Here is a 24,843-nt window from a genome sequence, read left to right as displayed (position 1 = left end):
TGCATCATTCTCTAATGTTCCCCATACCCACACCATCCCTGTACCCCTCCAATCTCTTTCCTAACTATAAAACAAACTAAGTGCATACTTCAAAATATTTTTTATTTTTTGCTTAAAGTGATTATAAAAAAAAAAAAAATTTAAACCCAACCCCCCCAAACCCGACCAAAGAAAATTAGGTCACTTTTAATAATACATGAACTTGGATTTGATTTATGTTGTTTTAAGAAAAAGCTTTTCCAAGCTTGATTTACAGAGATGGAGGATAAGCAATTGGCGAAATTTTGAGAACTGCCTGTATCAACACAGACAGGCAGACACACACACAACTGGAAGAAATCTGTTATTTGTCTGTGTCAATATATACCCATCCTGAAAGATTGGGCTTGGGGGTTGGGGGGCGTCTCTAGCACGCTACAAAGGCTGTGCATGAGTTGCGTCTTTCCACAATGTCAGCTTTATTCATTCAGAAAGCAGGTTTACAGAATTTTGATTTTGGTGTAGGATTCCATATTGAATGACATTTCACTACCCGTTTAACTTGGCTTCACATACGCCACATAAGAAATACAAAGTCACACAATAAACGAGATACAGGGTAAGAAGTTAAAAGAACCAAACGCCAAGTCAGTCAGTGAAACTCAGTCTGGTAGGGGTCAGCTGGGTGCTTACGGCTTATTTTGTTCACGCAGTGGAAGGGTCTCTTGTAGAGATTAGCCGGCAGCTTGCCTTTCGAATGCAGTCAGGCATAGAAGAAGAGTCAGCGTCTGGAGAATCTGACAGTTTGCTCCACAAGTCGTTCCTTTTAAAGGAGTTTAATTGATCTTTAGCCTTCCAGACCTTCTGGTTCTAGTGATTATCAGCTCCTGGTTCTTCCAGGCATTCCTGGCCTTGCTGACCATCCGTTCTTGGTACCAGCTGCAGGCTTGGATTTTAGCTGTACCTAGTCTCTCCCCGCCCTCGACGGCCTCCCTGATTCATTACGTCACCGCTGGAAAAGAGCGATTCCACGAAGCTTCCGCTGGGCTAACCCGGCGCCTCCCTAACTCTGACGCCTCGGAGGGCGGGGCTTGGCCCGGCGGAGAGCTGGTCCCCGAGCTGCGGCCTAACCAGACGCGGGCACGTCCCCGCCTCTCGCAGCTGCCGGAGGCGGGGGCGCGGGGAGCCAGGCTCGGGGCGCCGGCGGTTGCACTGACAGAGGCCGGCGGGGAGAGCGCCATGAGGGCGGACTCGGGGCTTCGGCTGGAGGCCCTCCCGGTGAGCGGTGAGGGGCGCTTCGGCCACGGGAAGTGGCGGAGGCGGAGGGTGCTGCCCTAACGCCTCAGTTGCCCCCGGGGCGGGGCGGGGCCGGTGCGCAGGGCTGGGGGTCGCAGAGGGAGAGCCCCGCTCGTGGTGTCTGCGCGTCCGCCCCGTCGGTGCTCACAGGCTTGCACCCGAGCGGGCGCTTCAAGTTCGTTCCGAAGCCAGGACCCGGGCGTGAAGTTGCCGGGGGCCTGAGGTCCGTGTTGCTATGACGACGCCTCTCCTGGTCGCCTTCCCCGCCCCCGGGTGTTCCGGGACAGCCAGCTAGGCCTGCCCTGCGGACTCTCCTGGGGGTGTTTAGCCACCCAGGCAAGAGACCGCAGTTTCCGAGTGGAGGCTTTTCATCATGGTCTTTTCCCGCCTCCCTCGAACCCATCACTGCAGCCACTTGGGAAACCATGGGTAGAACCGTGGTTGCTCCCCGACGTCCCCTGGAATCTCTCTTCCCGGGCATGTCAGCTCCGACTCCGACGTCCCCTTTCCCGAAGAGCTAGACCGCAAACGCGCAACCAGCTCCCGCCGCGGGCGCTCACCCGCCTCTTGCAGGGAAGGGGCGGAGCGCCGCCGCCGCCAGTGCCGCGCAGTCCGATGACGCACAGCGCCTGCTCGCGGCCGGCCCGGCAGTAGCCCGTGGGGGGCGGGCTGTGCGCTTCCGGCGCTTGGCGGCCGGCGGGGGCCGGGAAGCCCGGCTTTAGACGGAATGGGAAAGAAGCAGGTGGTAAGCGAGCCTTAGTTAGAGCTGAATTATTAGGATTTGGGGTTCAGGTGAGCCTTCCGACTTTTGAAGGCTCAAAGGTTGTCCTTGTGGCTGGGTGACACGTCATTTTTGCGGGACTTTTGAAATGGTTAAGTGTCGTGTGGAACCCTTTTGAGTCCGTGTCCTCTGCAAGCAGCATGAGACACTTGGAACGGATTTCAAGGCATTAAACGGATTTCAAGGCATTTCTGTTAGTATTTTATTTTGAAAGATTTCAGAATGCTTCTCAACTGTAATCTCTCTGAACTGCAAACACAAATTTTCATGTAAAGTATCCTTTTTAAGGTGTGTTTTTTTAAATTCTCTGCCCTAAAACGCATTCCTCATGCTGTATTCACAGTGTTTTTTTTTTTTTTTTTTTTTAAGTATGTTACTGTGTGGTTTAACACCTTCATTGGCTTCTTACTGAATTAAAACAAAATCTGGAATCTTCCCCTTTTGTCTTCAAGAGCCTAATTTATCTGGCCCCTGCCTACCCTTGGTAACTGTGCCACAGCCTTACTGGCCTTTTATCTGAAACCTTTTCTCTCTCCTGAAAGGCTTTGTATTTGCTCCCCTTTGTCTCCTTTCTTCTCCTTTCTTATTCAGGCCTCAGCTCAAATATCTCAGAGACTTTCCCTAAACTGAAGAAGCACTCCACATCCTCATTTGTGTGTGTGTGTGTGTGTGTGTGCGCGCGCGCGCGTTTATATCTTCTAATACTTAATCAGTACAACGGAAGTACCATAAAAGCAGGGATTTCTTTATTTTGTTCATTAATGTATCTGTAGTCCTTAGAACAGAGCCTGGCCTCTGGATAGAAAGGAGTGTAGGAAGGGATTTTATATGAAATTTAGAAATGGTAGGACAAGTTTAGAATTGCCCATCTGATTCTTATAAGTACTTCCTGGGTTTCATTTGATGAACAGGGTTAGCAAAAGATTTGATGTAATGAAGTAAAGATGTTCTGAGACTTTTACTTATAATTTTCTTCTCCCGGTAGCGTCCTCCACGAGCCCTTCCACCTGTGCCAAGGTAAAAATAAGTTACAGTAATTTTATTATTGAGTTTTAAAAATGCAAAATGAATAAAGTGAAAAAATTGACTAGTATTGCAAAATTATAATAATTCAGAAAAGACTTCTTGAAAAGTCTTCCTAAAAGTTTAAAGGTTAAAAAAAAAAATCCTTGAATATTAGGATAATGGTTGTAATTAAATGTTTTGTTTCAAAACCTGAATGTCAACATAGTAAGATAATGGATCCATTCTGAGTGTTTTAATGTCTTGTTTATCAGACTTTTGATCCTCTTTTGTTTGCTAGAATAGTTTCCTCAGAGCTTAAGCTGATTTTAATCAGTGACAAAATAAGAATTCTTAATCTGCTTAATCCACTTTATGAATAGACAGTAGGAAATGTGTATATGTAAGTTCAGAAAATATTAGGATTATTTTGTTAGTAGCTTTATGAGCTTTTTACTTATAAAGAACAAGCTAGTTTATAAACTAGCTGTGTGAAAGCTTATTTTATTTTAAATTAATAATGACGTCAATTATCAGTCTGACAATATAATAGATTTCTAATTAATAGTTTCTTTTTTTGTCTTTTCCTAATTAAATTGGGTCGGTGGCATATAAAGTGCTAATCAAGGTGAGTTAGTTCACTCTTAATGTAAAACTTTTAAAATTTGGAGTTCAAAAATTAATTTTTTTCCTTAATGTTTTTCTTAAAGTTGAATCTGAATGGTATAATTTATAATATTGCAATATTCTTTTATCAAAATAATCTCTTATGACTCCCTTTTTTTAAATGAGGGTTGATATATAACACTAGTTGTAGGATTGATATTTGACTCATTCTTGAATGGAGTCACCTAGAACATAACCACTGGCTAATTTATAGTTCTATAATAGAGACAACATTTTCTTTTGTCTCACTTAATCAGGATGGACTGGGTTATGCTATATTAGCCTCAAAATCTCCAACTTAATATCATACAAGGTTATTTCTGTTTAATTCAGGGTTCACTGTGGCAGCAATCCAGGGCAACTGTCTTTCACTACTCTTCACTAATGCTGTGGTGATTCAGGCTGCTTTCATTCTGTGCTTCTGCCATCTTATCATGCTTCAGCAAAGGAAGAAAAATCTGGCTCTTTCAATGTTTTGGCAGATTGCTTCTGTTCACAGTATATGGCCCAAACCAGTCACAGGCCTCCACATCTAAGTGCAAGAGGGCTGGGATGTGTAGGGGATCAGATGAGTATTTTGTGAGCCCACTTTTCTGATACTAGAAATGTCACAGTTTCTAATATTATTGACCAGCATTGAGCTACTGGCACCTTGCTTTAGGCTTTCTTTGACTCTGTCAATTTCTTCTTCTTTTTTTTTTTTTTTTTTTTTTGGAATAGGCTCCATGCCCAATATGGGGCTTGAACCCTGGACTCTGAGATCAAGAGTCACTTGCTCTACCAACTAGGCCAGCCAGCACCCCCTGAATTTGTCATTTTCTTGTCTTCTTCCCCTAATGTGTAGGCTGGACCTAGGGAAGAGAGACCTAAAGACCTAAAGTTGGCTGGACCTAGGGAAGAGAGGAAAGGGTCTTCCCTACTAAAAGTTCCTTTTGACTGATTTTAGGCAGACTTTTCTGTTGTTTTTTTTCTGTTTTATAGGTGATATTCCACTTAGTCGTCCTAAGAAAAAGAAGCCCAAAACAAAGAATATACCAGGTAAGATGTTGCTCTTTTTTGTGTGGGATTACAAGTCTTTCCAGGACTTCAGGAATGACAGATATCACAGATCAGGGAGAAGCAAGGCCCCAGCAGTCCCAAGTCACTGCTCTGTTGAGGACAGAATCAAGGTCAGCTTAAAGTAATGGGATTCCTAGTGCTGGTGAGGACTAAGGTTGTGGACAGCCTGAAGGGTGTCTAGAAGCATTCATGGAATAAAGGATTGTGCCACTTAAACTCTTACTTCTATACCATTCGTGGACTCTTTGGTCTTTAACCCCTAGACAACATAAATTGTCTTAGGCTATGATTGGTTCCAGACCTTTGAATGGGATACTGGACACAAGGTCCTTGGATCCCTCATTTTAGTCAGAGCATTTCTTCATTAGAGCAAGAGTCTGAAGGCAGGGCCATATCATCCAGGTATTGAAGGTTCTGTGAACTTCTTTTTGTCTTCGTTAATCCACTAGTAATCCTGGATGTTTTATCGGTAACTTAAACTCAGCATGTTCCCAATCATTACCTTCAGCAGTATATCAGTTTTTACCTCTCACAGATTTCTGTTAATAGAATTCCCCACTCTCCTGGTCACTCAGGCTTGAAACCTCAGTCAGTTCTAACTGGTCCTTTCACTCTACCTGCTGCCTCTTATAAGTCTTAAGATGCGAAAATATCAGGATTTGTATGTAGTGATATAATAAAAAGAAACTTTGATGGTTGATTTGATGTAGCAAGTACTGAATTTATTATAACTTAAAATGTGATACAAGTGTGGGTTAAGACCAATTCTTATAGGCAAAGAGTTAACAAAGTTAATCATCATTTAGGAAGCATTCCGGTTTTTTTCATCATTTTGAGGCTCAGTGATCTCTGCTCAAATGGTTCTGTGTTTCCCCACTCTGCTTTTCTGTAGGTAGTGCTTCTTTGGAAGGCCTTGTTCAGACTGCTGTTCACAGGCCATCTGACAGCAGTGAGGCACCAACTAAAGAATCCACAGAGCATCCAGAAGAAGCTCCTGTTCATAGGAGACAGAAGAGGTCGAGGCTGCCTCTTGGTATGTGAAGAAACCAAGGTTACGTTGTAATAGTAGCTGTGATTTGGGGGTATGATTAGAAACTTCTCTGTTCCCATTCTTCCCCATCCACACCGCTTTGTTTGTTTGTTTGTTTGTTTTTAATTAAAATTTTTACTATTAGAGTAACTCCAATAGTTTAAGTCAAGAACACTGTAGGCGGTCTCTTTTGGTCATATGTCCATATATTGTGAGGGAAGGGATACAAATTCAGAATTAAAAGAGAAAGTTCAGAACTTGGTATGTATAAAAATTTAGTATATGATCAAAATGGACATTTCAGATCGGTGGGGTAAGGATAGCTTCAGTATTTACAATAATACAATGAAAGAATAGTCATCATTTATTGAGTCTTACATTGTCCCAGGCACTACTCACAAGGTAAACAAAATACCATCAATTGGTAATGGTTTTTTCAGCATATAAAATTCAAAAGTGTTAGGTAAGTGTTGATGCGAAAGGAGGACATTCGTATACTGTAGATAGGAGCATAAATTGGTATAACCTGCCTGAACTTTTAGGAATAGAAGTAATGACAATAGCTACCATAATTAAAGGATGTTGACTGCAGCATTATTTATAAGAGTAGAAACTGGTAATAACCAATAATAGCTAACAAAGTGATACTGGCTAAGTAAGTCATATCTATTTAATAGAAACAAAGCACCTGTTAAAAGGATTGTTTTTTGTTTTGTTGTTTTGTTTTTGTTTTAAATATATATATTTATTTGAGAGAGAGTGAGAGCTAGAGAGAGCACACACAGAGGGAGAGGGAGAGAGATAAGCAGGTTCCCTGCCGAGTGGGGAGCCCGATGTAGGACTCGGTCCCAGGCTCCCAGGATCATGACCTGAGCCAGAGGTAGACGCTTAACCAACGGAGCCACCCAGGCGTCCCCAGTTAAAAGGATTAAGGTGAAATAGTGACATAGAAAACCATAAGTAACGTACTATTGAGTCATCATCCGCATATAATAGTATCTATCAATGGATCTTTTTTTTAAGGATCCTATTTTTATAAAATATGTTATATTAATTTCCCAGGTGCCGTAAGAAATTATCATTAACAGAGTAACTTAAAACAACAGAAATTTATTGTCTGACAGGAAAGAAGTCTGACATCAAGTTGTCCGCAGGGCCACTCTCCCTCTGAAGTCTCTAGGAAAGAATCCGTCTTCGCCTCTTCTAGCTTCTGGTGATTGTTGGCAGTCCTTGCTGTTCTTTGGCTTGTGGCAGTTTAACCCCATTTTGTACCTCTGTCTTTACCTCCTTCCATGTGCTTCTATGTCCATATCTTGCTCTTTTTTTTTTTTTTTTAAGATTTATTTATTTGAGGGAGAGAGTGCATGTGCACATGCAGTGGGAGGGGCAGAGGGAGAAGGAGAGAGTCTTAAGCGGACTTTGTGTTGAGCGTGTAGCCTGATACAGGGCTTGATCTTGTGATGCTGAGATCACGACCTGAGCCAAAACCAAGAGTCAGCTGCTTAACCAACTGTGCCACCCAGGTGCCCCCATATTTTGCTCTTCTTGTAAGGATACAAGTCATTAGATTTCAGGCCCATACTAATCCAACATGATCTCACCCTAAATTGATTATAGCTTCAGAGACCCTGTTTCCAAATGAAGTCTCATTCACAGGGACTGGGGGTTAGGACTTGATCGTACCTGTCAGGGGGGACACAATTCTACCCAGAACACATGTATATGCATCCATATATATAGTAAAAACAATGGAAGGATATAGCAAAGTGTTGACAGCGTTAGATTTTTTTGGAAGGAAGAATTAGGGATGATTTTTTTTAAAAAGATTTATTTACTTGACAGGGAGCACAAGCAGGGGCAGCAACAGAGGGAGAGGGTAAGCAGGGGAACTTGTTGAGGGCTCCATCCCAGGACCCTGGAATCGTGTGAGCCGAAGGCAGACACTTAACTGACTGAGCCACTCAGGTGCCCCTAGGGATGATTTTTATTGTCTTCCTTTCTTCATTTATAGTTTATTAATTTTTCAGACACTGAGCATTATGATTTTTATAGTAATTAGAAGACAGTGGGTTTCATTAGAGTAAAATAAAGAGAAGGAATAAAGATTGGGAGATTAGCTCTTTCCTACTAACATCAGTCCCTGATGAATGATTTGTTACAAAATAATTTCCCTGACCAGTTACTTAGCCTCTTAGAAAATAGTGAGTCCTGATTGGATGAAAGAATTACAGGAAGAGAGGGCAGAAACTGGAAAGTCCATAGAATGGAGCTCAGTTTTTAGAGGCAAGCTGAAATGGGATACTCCAGTGCCTGGGCAGAAGAGAGGAAGAAGAGAGAAATGATGCTCAGATAGTTTTATGATTTATTTCTATAATTTATTTCATTACTGGCAGTAAATATAGTTGAATTAAAACTACCATCTTAGTTAATTCAGTGAGGGTACGAATGTGAAAATCAAGATGGCTACCAGAACCTAGTTTCACAATTTATGAAAAATGTATTTACAGAAGCGAGTTGACCATTTTTAGAAAATTCAGGACCCAACTAAGTTCTGGGCCAAAGAGCACCCGTCATGGTCATTCCAGAATGCACCCACCTGTGCAGGTAGAGCTTTATAGATTTCTGTGTTTTTAGTTTTACTTTGTTTTGTTCTGGGATGACTATGGTAGGCTCAACGTCTATTGTATTTCCAATTTTAGCTGTAAGTGTTTTATTAAAATAGAATTCTGGGGGCTTTGAGGACATTCCAGGAAGCCATTGCCAGTATTTTCAGGTTGGAGGAATTAGCTAGCATCTGAGGAGTCTCCATTGACTTACTTAAACTTGATACCCTGTGCTCAGGAATGAGTTAACATAGCAGGCCTGAAGCTGCTCTCATTAGAAAGGCCTGCATGCAAGGCTGTCTCTTTACTGGCTTCTGGAACTTGGCTGGTAAATAGTTCCTACACTGATATAAAACTTCCCTAAATTATAAGAGCGGTTTACTGTGCACTTGTGTACCCAATATGATTTATGCTGAACACTTGCTTTGCTTCTGGGAGTCTGGAATTTTGGTATGTGTGAGGCAGGGCGTGCCTCTGTGTTTAGGTGCCAATAAAAGCCTTGGGTGCCGAGTTTGTAATGAACTTCCCTGGTAGAGAAAGTGTCACACGTGTCAGCTTGTTGCTGGAGGAATTAGCGCATCCTGTGTGACTCCATTAATGGACTCTTGGAAGCTTATACCTGGTTTCCTCTGGACTTGGCTCCATATGCCTTTTCCTTTTGCTGATTTTGTTTTATGTCATTTTCCTCTAATAATTGTAACTGACTGTAATGACTCGTGAGTGTAATGACTTCTGAGTCCCATGAGTCCTTTGTGTGAACTGCAGGTGATCTGGGGTCTCTCCCAGTGCTCTGGGTGTTGGATTATTTAATTTTTTCTATATTTTTTGGCATTACAATTTCAATTTTTTTGGTGTTTAGAGGTATAAAATTATAAAAATTAGTAAAGTGGTGAAAAAATTTGGGCCTAATTAAAATTTTTAAAGTTACCTTGTCATAAAAGTTTTATATATTACTTTCTTTTTACATGATAGTCATTTGAAAATTTAATTTACTTTATTTTCAGAATTGGAGACTTCCTTAACCCAAAAGAAGACTTCATCTTTATTACGAAATGAAAATGGTATTGATGTGGAGCCGGCTGAAGAGACAGTTATTCAAAAACCTCGAAGGAAGACAAAGTAAGAATTTATTTGTTCTTTTAAATATTCTCCAGGGATACTGTGCTACTTAATTCAGAGGTACCTTTTGATTAAGTCTTATTAAATACTCTAAGGTAAGTGGGATTACAAAAATATCAGTTAAACCAACTAATGATAAATTTGAGGAGAGTAAGCAACCGAAGTAAGATACTGTATTTAATTAAGGACCCTAGGAGCTCTCTCTAAAAAAGAGGAACATCAAGAGAAAATATCACATAAGTAGCAAAAATTAAATACAAAAGATACTGAAATTTGAAGGTAATATTAATAAAGTAGGCTGTTGTGATATATTTTCTGATATTAATAGAATTCAGGTTATGATTATTTCAACAATAAATAAAATTGTATTTTAGTATAGAAAATTAAGTTGTGGGTAAAATAGAATGGCATAGTTTAAAAAAATACACTGGGAGTTATATAGTGTTATATAACATAGTGTTATATAACACTATATAACTCCCAGTGTACTTTTTACAAACCATAGTGTTATATAACACTATGGTTTGTATTTAGAAATAACCCTGTATATTGTGATCAATATTTATATAGAATCCTACCATTTTAAGTTTAGAAAGAACCTTATAAATCTAATTCAGTCACTTCATTTTCCAGATGAGAAAACTGAGGCCCACATGAATGTATGTGACTTGCTGCACATAACAGTTAAGAACAGATCCATTTAAGTAAAAACCAAATTTCTCGACTCCCAAGTCCAGGGCTCTTTTACAGGTATAGGGGTCTGTAAAAATTCAACAATAATCCGTTTTTCCTGATGACAGGAAAACCCAACCAGCAGAATTACAGTATGCCAATGAACTAGGCGTTGAAGATGAAGACATAATTACTGATGAGCGAAGTGGCCCAGAACAACAGTCCGTATTCACTGCACCCACTGGGGTTAGCCAGCCTGTAGACAAAGTGTTCGTGGAAAAAAGCCGTAAGTCATTCCAGTTTTGGAGCATGAGCTTTCTGGGATTTACACAAGGGTATCCTTTGATTTAGGAATTATATTTCTGGAGATCTGAATTAGTGATAAAATAAAGATATGGACAAAAATTTATACACAAAGTTGATCATCATATTCTTGAGAGTGAAAACTGGAAACAAATAAATATAAAATAGAAGGCGTATGATTTCAGTCAGGTATGGTATATTTATAAAATAAAATCTGCACCATTAAAAATAATGTTTAGGGAGAATTTTTCATTTCATAGGAAGATTTAATGAAAAACACACACATAAGTAGTTTGATCTCAACTACAGAAAAATGTATAGGACAAAAGACTAGAAGGAAATGTGCCAAAATATTAATGCTGGTTATTTCTGGGTTATGGGATTGTGGGTGATTTAGTGGTGGTGGTGGGGGGGGCAGGTAATGGTACAAATTTTATAACTAAAAATAAATGAGAGAAGATACATGATGGTATTACAATATTAAATAAGAATTACAACCTTATAGCTCCAGATTCTTTTGGAAGGTAGTTCTGACATTGTATAGTGTGCATGGATTATAAGATTGCATTTCCAGTGTTTAAGAAAAACATACATAAACATGATTACGACCATATGTGTATCCCATGGATATACTATGAGTATGCTGCCTAAAGAACTCAATGAGCCATAAACATTAGTTCTAAAAATTTACAATTTTGATTTCATCTATGCCATTTTAGAATTTCTGTTCTGTAAGATGTCATCTAAGGGCTCTTCAAGTTCTTGGCCAATGAGAAACGTCTCATAGTTGGTTAGTGAGGAACTGGGACTTGAGTGGAGGTTTCATGGCTTCTGGTCACATGCTTGACTAGTATATTGTGTTGCTATTTAATTTACTTCTGTTTTAAGCCATATCACTCAGTCCTCATTTTTAAGCAATATCTATTTTTTTATAGTCTGTTTACTAAGCAGCGTCATTCAGTCCTCATTTTTACTCTTGTTTGTCTCATCTCAGCAACTTCTCTACTGGAGTAACTGACCACATAAAAGACACCTGTTGTCTGCCCAGAAGTTGTCTTTTCTTAGGGAAAATTAGGTGTTACACCTCTTTCATCCTCCCAAATAGTTGGCAGCCAGATTTGGCAAAGGTAATTGAAATGGAACCTTCCCTGCTTCCTGAGGTCCATTGGTAGATCTGCAAGAAGGAGCCTCGTGACCAGTACAAGGGGGAAGCTCTGTGCACATGGGGTGGCTATGCTGGCACTTGGACTGATACTTGTCACAACAGTCTTCTCAAGTTTGTGAAACAACCTTTTTCTTCTCTGTCATCACAGAATGCCATGCCGCACACACTGGCATCTTTTCCTAAGAAATTTGAAGGTTTTCAGACATCGACTTATCTTTGTCATGTTGACATTTAAACTTTAATAAACTTCCAAAGTCTCAAAATTAGACTTCTGTAGATTATGTCATGTTTAAGATTTCCAGACTTTGTTCTGAGTGGGAAGTTCCTTACTGTATTTCATTAAATATAATTGATTTCTAAAACTGTTACTTTAACATCTGTTTTGGGATGAGAGGAAAGTATGTGGACTTTATTTTCCCTAAAGATAAAAAGATAGTATAGGAAAAGAGCCTTCTCAAATTGGTACGGGATCAGGGAGAATTTTTAGATAGAAAACAGCAAAATCTCAGTCCCAGGGTTCTAACGGTGTAAAATAAGATAAAAACAGGGCCAGGGTTGTCTCTTGCTAGTTGTTAATAATTGTGTAATGTGTACTTAGGGCGATTCCAGGCTGCTGATCGTTCAGAATTGATAAAGACCACAGAAAATATAGAGGTGTCGATGGACATGAAGCTTTCCTGGACGACCAGAGATGTCGCACTCTCTGTCCACCGGGCCTTCAGGTGTCTGCTTTTGTTGGACTTAAAACAAATGTTCTCTCATTTTTCTTTTAAGATGTTGATTGCCCAATATTGTTAAAAAAAAACCTGACAACTTAAAATAGTCAATAGGTGTATTTTTAAACACATTTAATTGTAGTTAAATCTTCTGCCTGTCAGTGTATACTAAGAAAAGGCTTGTTTTTATTTTTTTGAAATGTTGAGTTTTATTCTTATATTTGAAGAGATTTAAAAAATATTTTAGCTTTTTACTTTAGTAATACATGTGTAATAATTAAACCCTTTTCCACTCAGGATGATTGGTCTCTTCTCTCACGGCTTCTTGGCTGGCTGTGCTGTGTGGAACATTGTTTTCATATATGTCCTAGCAGGAGATCAGCTTTCTGACCTCTCCAATCTTCTGCAACAGTACAAGTCCTTAGCATATCCATTCCAGAGTCTTCTCTACTTGCTTTTAGCTCTAAGTACAGTTTCAACTTTTGACAGGTAAGACTGTTGTGACTATACATCCCTCTAACTTTTCTTCAGGTGGAAATGTTGAACAAAATATGTCCCTGACTATGACAGTCTTCAGAATAGAATTATAATATGTTAATATTATTTTGACTTTATTTTAAAACCAGTCTGTTTCTGATTGTTGGGGGCGGAGGGGGTGGGAATACTCAGAAAGCATCCTTAAAATCCAAACCCATTCCAGCATCAACTCTAAGTCTAAAATCTCATCCAAATTTAATCAATGAAAATAGCCCCAAATAGCATCTTCTAAATCATCTGAATCAGGTATAGGTGAGACTGTCGGTATTGAATGAGTTGTTGTTGTTGTTGTTGTTGTTTTAAAGATTTTATTTATTTACTTGCCAGATCACAAGCAGGCAGAGAGGCAGGCAGAGAGAGGGAGGAGGAAGCAGGCTCCTCGCCGAGCAGAGAGCCCAATGCGGGGCTCGATCCCAGGACCGTGGGATCATGACCTGAGCCGAAGGCAGAGGCCCAACCTACTAAGCCACCCAGGTGCCCCTTGAATGAGTTTTCTAGGGCTTCTGTAATGAAGTACAGTTGGCCCTTGAACATCGCACGGGTTAGGTGCGCTGACCTCCTGCAAGTCAAAAATTCATATATAACTTTTGACTCCCTCAGAAATTAATAGCCTACTGTTGACCAGTAGCCTTACTAATAGCATAAATAGTCAATTACCACGTATTTTGTGTACTATATGTGTTATGTACTCTATTCTTCTAAAAAGGTAAGCTAGGGGGTGCCTGGGTGGCTCAGTTTAAGCGGCTGGCTCTTGATTTCAGCTCAGGTTATGATCTCAGGATTCGGGGATCGAGCTCCACGTTGGGCTCAAGGATTCTCTTTCCCCCTCTGCCTCTTGTCGCACTGGTGTGCACACAGTGCCTGCACTCTTGCTCTCTCTCAAATAAATAAATCTTTAAAAAAAATTAAAAAGTAAGCCTGAAAAAAAACAAAAATTATTAAGAAAATCATAAGGAAGAGAAAGAAAAATACCTTTACAGTACTGCACTATATTTATTGAAAAAAATCTGCATACAAGTAGACCTATGCAGTTCAAACCTGTGTGGTTTAAGGGCCAACTGTACTCCAAACTGGGTGGCTGAAAGCAACAGGAATTTATTCTCAGTCTGGAGGCTAGAAGTCTGAAATTAAGGTGTTGGCCAGGTTGGTTCCTTTCTGGAGGGCTGGTGGGAGAGTCTCTTCCAGGCCTTTCCTGAACTCCGGGTTGCTGGCAATCCTTGGATTTCCTTGGCTTGTGGGTGCATCACTCCAGCCTCTGTCTTTGTTGTCATACAGTGGTCTTCCTGTGTGTCTCTTCTTCTAAGGATACCAGTTGTATTGAATTAGGGCCTTCAAATGACCTCATCTTAACTCAGTACATTTGCAGAGACCCTATTTCCAAATAAGGGGTTAGAAGTTCATCATGTCTTTGCGAACACAATTCAACCCATTAAGAAAAATAGCAACTTGTAGCCTGATGATACCGGTAATAGAGGTAGAATCTGAAGAAATTTTGCAGATCAAGTTTAATTTGTTTCTTTAGAGTGTCTTACTCCAAAACAATGTTGGCTTAATCTAGTTAAATGTTTTATGTGGCTTTTGTAAATAACATGTTCTTTCATGTGTATTTAGTATAAACTGTAGTTACTTAAAGCTTAATAATAGACAGCGTATGTGGCCTCTGCCTTCGGCTCAGGTCATGATCTCAGGGTGCTGGGATCGAGCTCCACATCAGGCTCTCTGCTCCGCAGGGAGCCTGCTTCCCCCACCCTCTCTGCCTGCCTCTCTGCCTGCTTGTGATCTCTCTCTCTGTCAAATCCATAAATAAAATCTTTAAAAAAAAAATAGAGAAGAAAAAAACTATAATCCAAGGAGTACAGTTTTGTGAGAAGTTTACCAGTGCAATGTGACAAGAGGCATTTGTATTTTCTAGGATCAACTTTGCTAAAACATCAGTAGCGATCCGAAATTTCCTTGCCCTGGATCCAACAGCTTTAGCATCTTTCTGTGAGTAAATACTTTCATTTGATAATTGTGTAATACTTGAATTACACTGTAATTTTGAACCAGGAAAAGTTTAATTTTACTTTTAGAATGATTTTATATTACTACTTATAAACATTACTTACAGATGTTCAGTGGAATTTCCAGTTAAAAAAAACATGATAGGCATAATTTTGATAGAATCATTTTTCTATAGAGGTTAATCTAGATAACTGTTAAAAGTTGAATTTGTTAAAAAAAATTTGAATTTGTTCTATATTTCTTAATATTTTGGTTTTGTATTTTCTGCTTGATATCAAACAGATTTAACTGACATGGCATTTCAGTAACAAATTCTATTTTGTATCTTTTTAATAATTTGGGATACATTTTGTTCTAAGTTATGAGAACAGGAATAAAATTAGTTTTAAGACCTTGAGTAAGTCATTTAATTTCTTAAAATATCTTCTAGGTTCTTGTAATGTCTAATGATGAAATAGTGAGCATCTCAAAATACCCTTCTGTACCCATATTCTTTAAGGATAAGAGAAGGCTAGCTAACTTATTGAAATTGATCATGAATTTCTTTTGTCATCATCCCCCAAAGTATAGATTATTTTTGACCTTACAGTGATCTATAAATTCAAAATAAACTAGGTTGTTAAAAATACATTATTAGTAATTTCATTTGTCTTTTTCTCAGTGTACTTTACTGCTCTTATATTATCTCTGAGTCAGCAAATGACAAGTGACAGAATCCATCTTTACACACCTTCTTCTGTTAATGGTAGCCTCTGGTAAGATTCACAATAGCATTAGCAATTGTTGATGGTAATAATAACAGCAACAAGGGGAGTAATGGTACTATTCTTATCCTTCACTCTTTTACATTTCTCATTTATAAATAATATCGGAGGCCCTGTTTTTGTTTCCAAAGTTATGGCAAGAAAATACCCATTACATTGGTTAGTGGATAACTATTTTTACTTATACCTGCATTTTTAATGAAATGTATTCTTTTTATAAAAATCTATTTGAGGTTTATTAAGTTATGGTTATAAGATTAGTCATACATAATGAACTGGAGAAGCCCTCTACCCCCACTCCCAGTCAGGGGGTCTAATATCCCCTAGTAGTGGGAGTAGGTGGCTGGAATGGAGTCTGAAAACCAAGCAATGCTAGAAAGAGAGCAGTCTAGGGAGAGCCGTCCCCCGCAGATCAGTGGCCAGTCATGAAGCTCACAGGCGAGTTGCGAGTCCAGTTCACAAAACTCAGAGGGCCAGTGTTTTTTGACGGAGTGGCTAGGGGCATGAGTAGCATCACAGTAGTTGGAAGGGAAACTTAGAAAAATTGTTTGGCAATACTAAATTTTCACTTTTGTCAATGTATAAAGCAGATTTGTTTAGAGTTCAGTAACTTTTGAACCTTTGTTCCCATGGTTGTGTGTATGTGTGTGTGTGTGTGTGTGTTTGTGTATAGTTATTTTATAGGGAAATTTATATAGGATATATTTATTTCATGCTTGTTATTTCTCTAGGTGAGGGCTGCTACTTTTTAAAAGTTCATTAAATAGTTATATTTAAATATATGAACCCAAATGCAGATATTTCTAATGAATGTTTTCTATACCTTTAGGGCAGCAGGTGTTGAGGAACAGGTTCTCCAGCCGTGGATTGTGGTGAATCTGGTGGTGGCCCTTCTGGTTGGACTCTCTTGGCTTTTTTTGTCTTATAGACCAGGCATGGATCTTAGCGAAGGTATTAACGAAAAAATAGTGGGGCGCCTGGGTGGCTCAGTTGATTGAACGTGTCTGACTCTTGATTTCAGCTTGGGTTGTGATCTCAGTGGTCAGGTCAGGATCTTGGGGTTATTGGATGGGACCGTGCTCAGTGGGGAGTCAGTTTCTCTCCCTCTGTACTCCCCCGACTCTCGTGGGCACGCTTGCACCCTGTCTCTCGCAACTAAATCTTTTTAAAAATAAATAAATAAAAATAAATAATATGAGAATATCATGAAATCTGTTGATTTTATAAATGTTCTTTTAATGGATATAGATTATGATAGTCTGATAACAAAGATGTATTTAAAATAAAATAACTAAGAGAAGTGACACTAAAGTAGTGAAACAATGCCAAGAGAAACAGAGAATGTCTAGGAGGGCCGGAGCCTCAAAGTACTTACAGAAAGTCTATCAGCCATGTGCATATTTATATTTCAGAGGTATTTCTTTTCTCGGAACCCTTCGGGTATTTTGTAGAGTCTTTGCTCTTCGCTTCTTCTTGTTTCCTTCTGATCAAAGTATCTCTTAATTTGCAGTAAATCATGCTTCAACTATGTGGCCTTTGTCAGACCCGTATTCATTCTTACCTCCTCGTCTACTTGGCACAAATTCTTCACCCTTCATTGTCTAATGAAGTATTTAGTAATCCCAGCTTTAGTGTGCCCAGTCGAAGGGTGGATTTACTAATCCCTAGTCCCTGGCCTCCTTTTGGAACGCCAGGAGGAGAGGAGTCATCCGAGTGAACCGACAGTCCTTGAGTGCGCTGCTTTAGAACTCTTTGTGTTCAGGGTGTCCGTTCGTGTTCGGGGTGTCCGTTCGTTTTCTTGGCAGATGTTCCATGGTTTCACCCTGAGTCTCTGGTATTTTATGGACTTTGGTTATGATTTTATTCTTGATTGGTTAAATATCTTGAGCCTTTCACTGCAGTTTGATCAACTAATTACAACCTCAGAAGTCTTAGAATTGAGAATCATCCTAATATTTCCATTTGTAAAAATGAAGACAAAAGATGTAATCTGGTGCATTTTTATTCATGAAATGTTCCTTTTTGCATCAGAATTCTCATGTTCCTCCAGTGAATATTCTGTTGCTTTATTACCATTGATTTATTTAAAGTATTTTTTTTTTAAAGTCTCTTGGGCTTTACATATTTTGCTGTTTTTTGTTTTCACTTAGTAGCATTGTTTTTAGTCATTCATAGAATTTTTCATCTAATATTTACGTCAAAGGAATTTCTTTTATTAAATTCCTTAGGTCTTCTTTTTCTATATTTCTTAGTATTTTGGTAAATTACACATGTATGCTAAGTAATAGTTTAAATGTAGAAATGTCAGCTAATAAACCATTCTGTGCTGTGTTCGGGATTGAAGCTGGATCCAGCTGGGCTTGTGTGGTACTGAGCCTAAATCACGAAGCGCGTGTTACTAAGTATTTCCAGAATCCTGCTGTCTTTTAGGGCCATGTGAGTCATATAACATTTTATTTCCATGGAGATAAAATGAGTAAATATAAATTGAGGATGATAACACTTTGCTTATTGGGTTGTTGTGGTGATTAAGTGGGATAACACATTTAAGACATCCTGGCACATGCCTCTGTTAGTTCCACATGCTTGCTCTGCGTCCGTCCCTCCATTGTAGATTGCCGTGGGCACTACAGAGTTAGACCTTTCTGCTGTTTAGTGACCTGGCTTGTCTAAGTGACTTAAATTTTCTGGTAAGAGTTATTATCTTGTCTCCATTATATATGTTTTACTTTTCAGTGGTTTACATTTATTTATTTATTTATTTATTTATTTATTTTTTAAAAGATTTTATTTATTTGAGAGAGAGAGAGAGAGCATGAAAGGGGCGAGGGGCAGAGGGAGAAGCCAGCTCCCTGATGAGCAGAGGGCCTGATGTGGGACTCGATCCTGGGACTCCAGGATCATGACCTGAGCTGAAGGCAGTTGCTTAACCAACTGAGCTACCCAGGTGCCCATTGGTTTACATTTAAAACTTGAGCATTTTTAAATTCAAACTTGTACATTTCTCATTCACTACCTTTTAAATCAGATTTCATTATCATGAATTCTTTTTTGTACTTGAGGGCTTTCTATTATATATATTAAATATGTCAATATTTTGAGAGACTATTTAAAACTAAGCTGTAAAATTCTTTTTGAGTTACTGGGAAACCATTCTGAGTATGATCTGTTCATTTTCTCTCCCAGAGTTGATGTTCTCTTCTGATGTGGAAGAATATCCTGAAAATGATAAAGGACTCAAAGCCTCTTCGTAACACCAGCTCACCTGCAGTGTAGTAATGGCCCAGTATTTAGAATTTTTCTTATTCTTGTTTTTAAGTGTATTTTTGTAAGATATGTACAGGTATATTTGGAATTGATCTTTTGATTATATAGTACTGAAAATTTTCTCAAGATTATGGAAAATGTTAAAACTTGAGTCTGCAACTCATAACCAAACATTAATCTCTCTAGCATTATCGTCTTAATGAGAAAGGAGGTAATGAGCTAGAAACCAGCAGGTGAGGTGTTTATTTCCTGTTTCTCAAATTAGTTGCATTTATAATCATTATCTTAAAAAGCTCTACTACAGAAACAGCCATTACTTTAGTGTTACAAAATATACATCAGGTTTAAAAATAAAATTTAGGGACTAGGATAGAAGAGGGCAAGAGACCTTTATTTTTAATGTCTCCTTACTGAATAAATTAAAATACGAAATTTATCTTTTTTCAGATTGGCTTGGTGGTTGTGGTTATGTATCATGTAATAAGTATAATGTAATTCAGCTTGAAAGATGCTTTACTTCATGACTAATAAAAAGAAAATGTACCTTTTCTGAGAAGTTTCATATTGGGACTACACCAAAATAAAAAGCCTTTGCACAGCAAAGGAAACTGTCAACAGAAGGAAGGGCAACTTACTGAATGGAAAAAGATATTTGCAAGTATTTGATATATTTGATAAGGGGTTAATATCCAAAATATATAAAGAACTTATACAACTCAACACTGATAAATAATTAATCCAATTTAAAAATGGGTAGAGGACCTGAGTAGATATTTTGCCAAAGAAGGCATACACATGGCCAACAGACAGGTGAAAAGCTGCGCAGCATCACTAATCATCAGGGACATGCAAATCAAAACCATAATGAGAAATCACCTTACACCTATCAGAATGGATAACAAGTGTTGGAGAGGATGTGGAGAAAAAGGACCCCTTGTGTACTGTTGGTGGGAATGCAAACCAGTGCAGCCCCTAGAAAACAGTGTGGAAGTTCCTCAAAAAATTAAAAATGGAGCTACCCTATGATCCAGTAATTCCACTGTTGGGTATTTGCCCAAAGAAAACAGAAGCACTAATTTGAAAAGATACATGCACCCCTATGTATATCGCAGCATTGCTTACAATAGCCAAGATATGGAAACAGTCCAAGTATCCAACCATAGGTGAACGGATAAAGAAGATGTGCCAAATACATACAATGGAACAGCACTCAGCCATTTAAAAAAGAATGAAATCTTAACATTTGCAACAACAGGGATGGACCTATAGGGTATTATGCTAAATTAAAAGAGTCAAAGAAAGATGATTACTCTATGATTTTACTCATGTGGAATTTAAGAAACAACAAAGACCAAACAATAACAACAAACCTGACTCATAAATACAGAGAACAAACTGCTGGTTTCCTGAGGGGAAGATGGGTGGGGGGATGGATGAAATAGATAAAGGGGATTAAGAGGTACAAACTTCCAGTTACAAAGTAAGTCACAGGGATAGAGAGTACAGCATAGGGAATATAGTCAACAAGGTCGTAAAAACATTTGGTGAAGGAGGAGGGGGCCACAAGTCAAGAGACACGGGGGATCTATAGAAGCTGAGAATAGTTCTTGGCTGACAGCAAGAAAATGGATGTGGGCTCAGTCCGATATCTTTAAGGAACTGAATTTTGCGAACATCCCACATGAGCAAAGAAACAGATCCCCTAGAACCTCCACAAAGAAATTCAGCCTTGCTGACACCTTGATTTTATTTACTGTGACCCATGTCAGACTTCTGATGGACAGAATGCTAAGATAGCCAGTGTGTGTTGTTCAACCTGCTAAATTTGTCAGAATTTATTAGGGCAGCAATAGAAAGTTAATACAGGGTTGAAGGAAGTTTTGATCCTATGGAATGCGATGGGGAACATGGGCTATGTTGATGATAGTGTACCTGGCATGGGCGTAGTGCCTTTAAATTCTTCAGGCCTGGGAAGTATGACCTGGACTTCAAATCTCCCAATCACCCCAGCAAGTACATACTCTGGTGGACCTGTACGAGTGGATCAAGAGCAGCTTTGGCCGTGATGACTGGGAAACTTTTTAAGGAAGTTCACTGCCAATTACGTGTCTCCATAAGTGGCTCAAAGTCATCTTTTTTTTCTCACCTTCTTTCTGCATCAAATGTCGGTAGAGTGGCTTAATGGAGTTCCTGAGGTGTCAGCAAGCAAGATCCCCAGTGAGGCTTTTGTGTTTTGGGGGGTGCAGGGTATTCAGAAATTAATACCTACCTCTCCCCACTCCCCTTAAGCAGAACAACACATAGGGACTCCTTGGCCTGTCCCCAGAAATTCATATTGAGTAGGTCTGAGGTGATGCCCAGAAATCCACTTTTTAGAAGCTGTCCCAGGGCACCTGGGTGGCTCAGTGGGTTAAGCCGCTGCCTTTGGCTCAGGTCATGATCTCAGGGTCCTGGGATCAAGTCCCGCATCGGGCTCTCTGCTCAGCAGGGAGCCTGCTTCCCTCTCTCTCTCTCTGCCTGCCTCTCTGCCTACTTGTGATCTCTGTCTGTCAAATAAATAAATAAAATCTTAAAAAAAAAAAAAAAAGAATCTGTCCCAGGATTGTGGTAATAGCTAGTAGACTAACCAGCACTTGGGACCTCTGGCCTACATCACCATTTATAATCAACTATGAAATGTAAAGCTTAAATTATGATACATGATTTGATTTCAATCAAATTGCTAGGTTTGTGAGAGGACAAAAAGATGAGAAAATGAATAAAACATACTACCTGCCTTCCAGAGACTTCTAGTCAGAAGACATGATAGGCATAGGAGAAACAGAATCTAGAAAAGTATTGTGGGTAAGATTGAGTATGGGCATGTCCTTTATGGGATGGATGGGATTTCTACTGGTGGAGATGGAGGCAAGGAGGAGGCCATATGCATGTGAGAGCTCTGAGGGCTTTCCATTTGGAAACTGTCAAATGTAAAAATGTTGAAAGACTAGTGTTACAGCAACTGTAATGTAAAGCAACCTAGATTTAATAATTGTTAAAATTTTGCCACATTTGCTCATTTATTTTTCCTGGTGTACCCCCCCCCCTTTTTTTTTTTCTAAATTTTTTTTTTTTTTTTTTTTTTTTTTAAATTTAAAGAGTGAGAGAGACCAAGGGTGGAGGGAGTAGAGGGAGGGAGAGAATCTCAAGCAGGCTCCTTTGCCCAGCATGGAGCCCAACATGGGGTTCAACCCACAACCCCAAGATCATGACCTTAGCTGAAATCAAGAGCCACACACTCAATGACTGAGACACCCAGGCGCCCTTTTCTTAGTAAATCTTTTGAAAGTAAGTTGGTACCATCATGTCACTGCAGTGGAATGTGTAAGCATGCATTCTCCAAAAATAAGAACATTTGCTTACATAGCACAGTATCATTAATAGTCTATCCTCAAATTTCCCCAGTTGTCTCTCAAGATGTGGTCAAGGTTTGTGCATTTCATTTGGTTGTTTTATCTCTTAATTTTAAATGGCCTTCTCACCTTTTTTTCTCCTCCCTGTGATATTTTTAACTGAAAAATTTCCTGAGATAAATGTAGATTCATGCAAACTTGAGAAATAATACAGAGAAATCCTTTGCACACCTTGCCAGTGTCTCTGAATAACATTTTACAAAGCTGTCGTATATTATATCTGGAATATTGACATTGATAAAACACACTGATCTTATTCAAATTTCCCTAGTATTACTTCAACTGGTATGTGTGTGTGTTAATTTCTCTACAGTTTACCAGTTAGGTAGGTTTGTGTATCTATACAAATTTCCAAAATTTTGTCATTTCAAGAATGTAATCTTTTGGGATTAGCTTTTTTCTGCCCAGGAGAGTCATCCAAGCTGAGTGACCATTTCTTTTCATTGCTCAGTTGTACTCCAAGATAGGTACACACTTTGTACCTACAAACCTGCAGTTTGTTGAAACATTTCCCTGTTGGAGAACATCTGAGTTGATTCCATTTTTTGGCTGTTAATGAATAAAACTGCTATAAACATTTGTGTGCAGGTTTTTGTGTGAATGTATGTTTTTATTTCTCTGGGATACTGCCCAAGAGTGCAACTGCTAGATTGTATGGGAGTTACAGGTTTAGTTTTTCAAGAAATTGCCAAACTGTTTCTAAGTGGCTATGACTGTCTATACTTCCTCTTAACGTTTCTTTTTTTTAAAGAATCCAAAACATTTTGTTTTCAAATGTCCCATCTACATTTTGAATTTGGTTGATTTTTTTTTTTCCCTAATAACATCACTCAATTTGTTCTCTATCTCCTGAATTTCCTGTAGACTGGAGGTTAAGTCTAGGAGTTTGACTAGATTCAGGTTAGATATTTTTTATGTTGCGTCACATGAGCCCTTAGGAAGTCATCGTGAGCTGGTGGGCAGCAAGTCTCATTGGCACAGTAGTTAAACACCACACACCGTAGACTTGATAACAGCAAACAGGTACTGGGGGCCTTGGGCTCTTATGCCATGAACCCTGAGGGGTACAAGGAGAGGATCAAGTTTTACTCCTGTAAGGGCCTACTTAGCCAGAGGGAGCCATTTTGTTGTTTATGCAGTAAACCTTGATTGACCCTGCCCCTCCCAGAGGAACTTAAAAGCAAGTCCGGGAACCCAGTCCCAGGTAGCAAAGCCCAGATACAAGGGCGGGTCAGGCCAGGTGGAGACATCCAATCTGGGGGTGCATACTGCCTCACTAGCTACCAAAGAGAGTGGGCCTTGCCTTTTGGGTGCCAATTCTGACCAAGGTGATAGGCTAGTCCAAATAGCTACTATGGGGTAAGTTGAAATTCAATTGGCCACCAGTGTGTGACCTAGCATGACTATGCAGTTTTCTGTGTTGCGATCTCATTGGCCACCTGTGTGTGGCCAGGCTCAACCACATGGCCTTTGCTCTATAAAAGTTAGTCTGTGAGGCTGGGAGGGGTTGCCTCTTTGTAAGAGACGGCCCCAACCGGTTGGTTTGATTCTCGATGCTTGGCGCGAAATAAAGCTTTGCTTGACCTTCGCTTTGTATCAGTCTCGCTCCTTTGATCACAGACCCATTATTGGGGGCCCTATCACCCCCAAAGAACTGTCTTTTAAAATTAACTAATTCTCATAGCATGAGCCCACTAATAATGATATGCCAAGTCGTAGCTTAGAGACAACAGTCAATTCTGCTTTGAGGGTATGTATATGGGGTTATAAGATTTAACTGAAAGCTGAAGTTTGAGCGGGCTCTTGAATAAAAGAAAACAGATCCCAAATAGAATAGTAATAGTATGCTGAGATAGAGTGCATTTTTGGATGTCCTTGGTTTCCAAATTAAGGAATTCAAATTTATGGCTAATGAAGAAGATCTGAAAGTTTCTGGGTTTGATCCATTTTTATTGCTTTTTTGTTTTTAAAGGTAAACTGTATTAATATTGGGGCAGGAAAGGGTGGATGGCAGCAGGCTGGGAGATCCGGGAGTAAATCATTACAGTTGTGTATGTGAAGTGTCCAAAACTAGGTGCAATAAAAAGAAAGGGTAGGGTTCAAATATTTAAGGTTAGAATTAAAAAGCATGTCTGAAGTTTTCAGCCTTTGTGGCTATGATATTGCCTTATTAAATGAGTTTGCAACATACTAGAGGTCTGGGAGGGAAGATGAATATTAATGTGTGTTATGAGTGTACAGGACAGTAAAGATGTCCATCCAAGGAGACTGTTGGAAACATAGTATCTGGAGCTCAGGTGACAGTGTAAGGAGGTGATTATTGGTATTGTAAATCCCCCAGAAGGAACTGGTTTAGGAAAAAGAGGCTTATGATGGTTTAAAGAGCCCACAAGAAAATGAACTAAGGTGTTCAATCACAGTGGTGAAG

General features: G+C 39.4%; 1 protein-coding gene across 3 annotated transcripts; it reads left to right on the top strand.

Annotated features, from left to right (window-relative positions):
• Positions 1 to 248: 248 nt before the first annotated feature.
• LOC111144510 (transmembrane protein 237) lies at positions 249 to 19,511 on the top strand. Of its 3 annotated transcripts, none has more exons than XM_022498827.1 (13): positions 249 to 1,257; positions 3,042 to 3,073; positions 3,676 to 3,686; positions 4,706 to 4,762; positions 5,676 to 5,816; positions 9,421 to 9,535; positions 10,336 to 10,493; positions 12,274 to 12,397; positions 12,689 to 12,880; positions 14,841 to 14,914; positions 15,594 to 15,687; positions 16,526 to 16,647; positions 18,883 to 19,511. In XM_022498827.1, the coding sequence occupies exons 1-13, from the start codon at positions 1,219 to 1,221 to the stop codon at positions 18,948 to 18,950; spliced, it is 1,227 nt and encodes a 408-aa protein (XP_022354535.1). In that variant the 5' UTR covers positions 249 to 1,218; the 3' UTR covers positions 18,951 to 19,511. The 3 variants fall into 3 exon arrangements, with proteins under 3 accessions (XP_022354535.1, XP_022354551.1, XP_022354543.1); XM_022498835.1 differs by lacking the exon at positions 249 to 1,257 and adding an exon at positions 1,980 to 2,020; XM_022498843.1 differs by lacking the exons at positions 15,594 to 15,687; positions 18,883 to 19,511 and having other exon boundaries at positions 16,526 to 16,638.
• Positions 19,512 to 24,843: the final 5,332 nt, after the last annotated feature.

Source organism: Enhydra lutris, unplaced genomic scaffold (genome assembly GCF_002288905.1).
Source record: "Enhydra lutris kenyoni isolate GAN:26980312 unplaced genomic scaffold, ASM228890v2 scaffoldscaffold1, whole genome shotgun sequence".
In the NCBI taxonomy this organism is placed as follows: Eukaryota; Metazoa; Chordata; class Mammalia; order Carnivora; family Mustelidae; genus Enhydra; species Enhydra lutris.
This window is presented reverse-complemented; position numbering and strand designations above follow the sequence as displayed.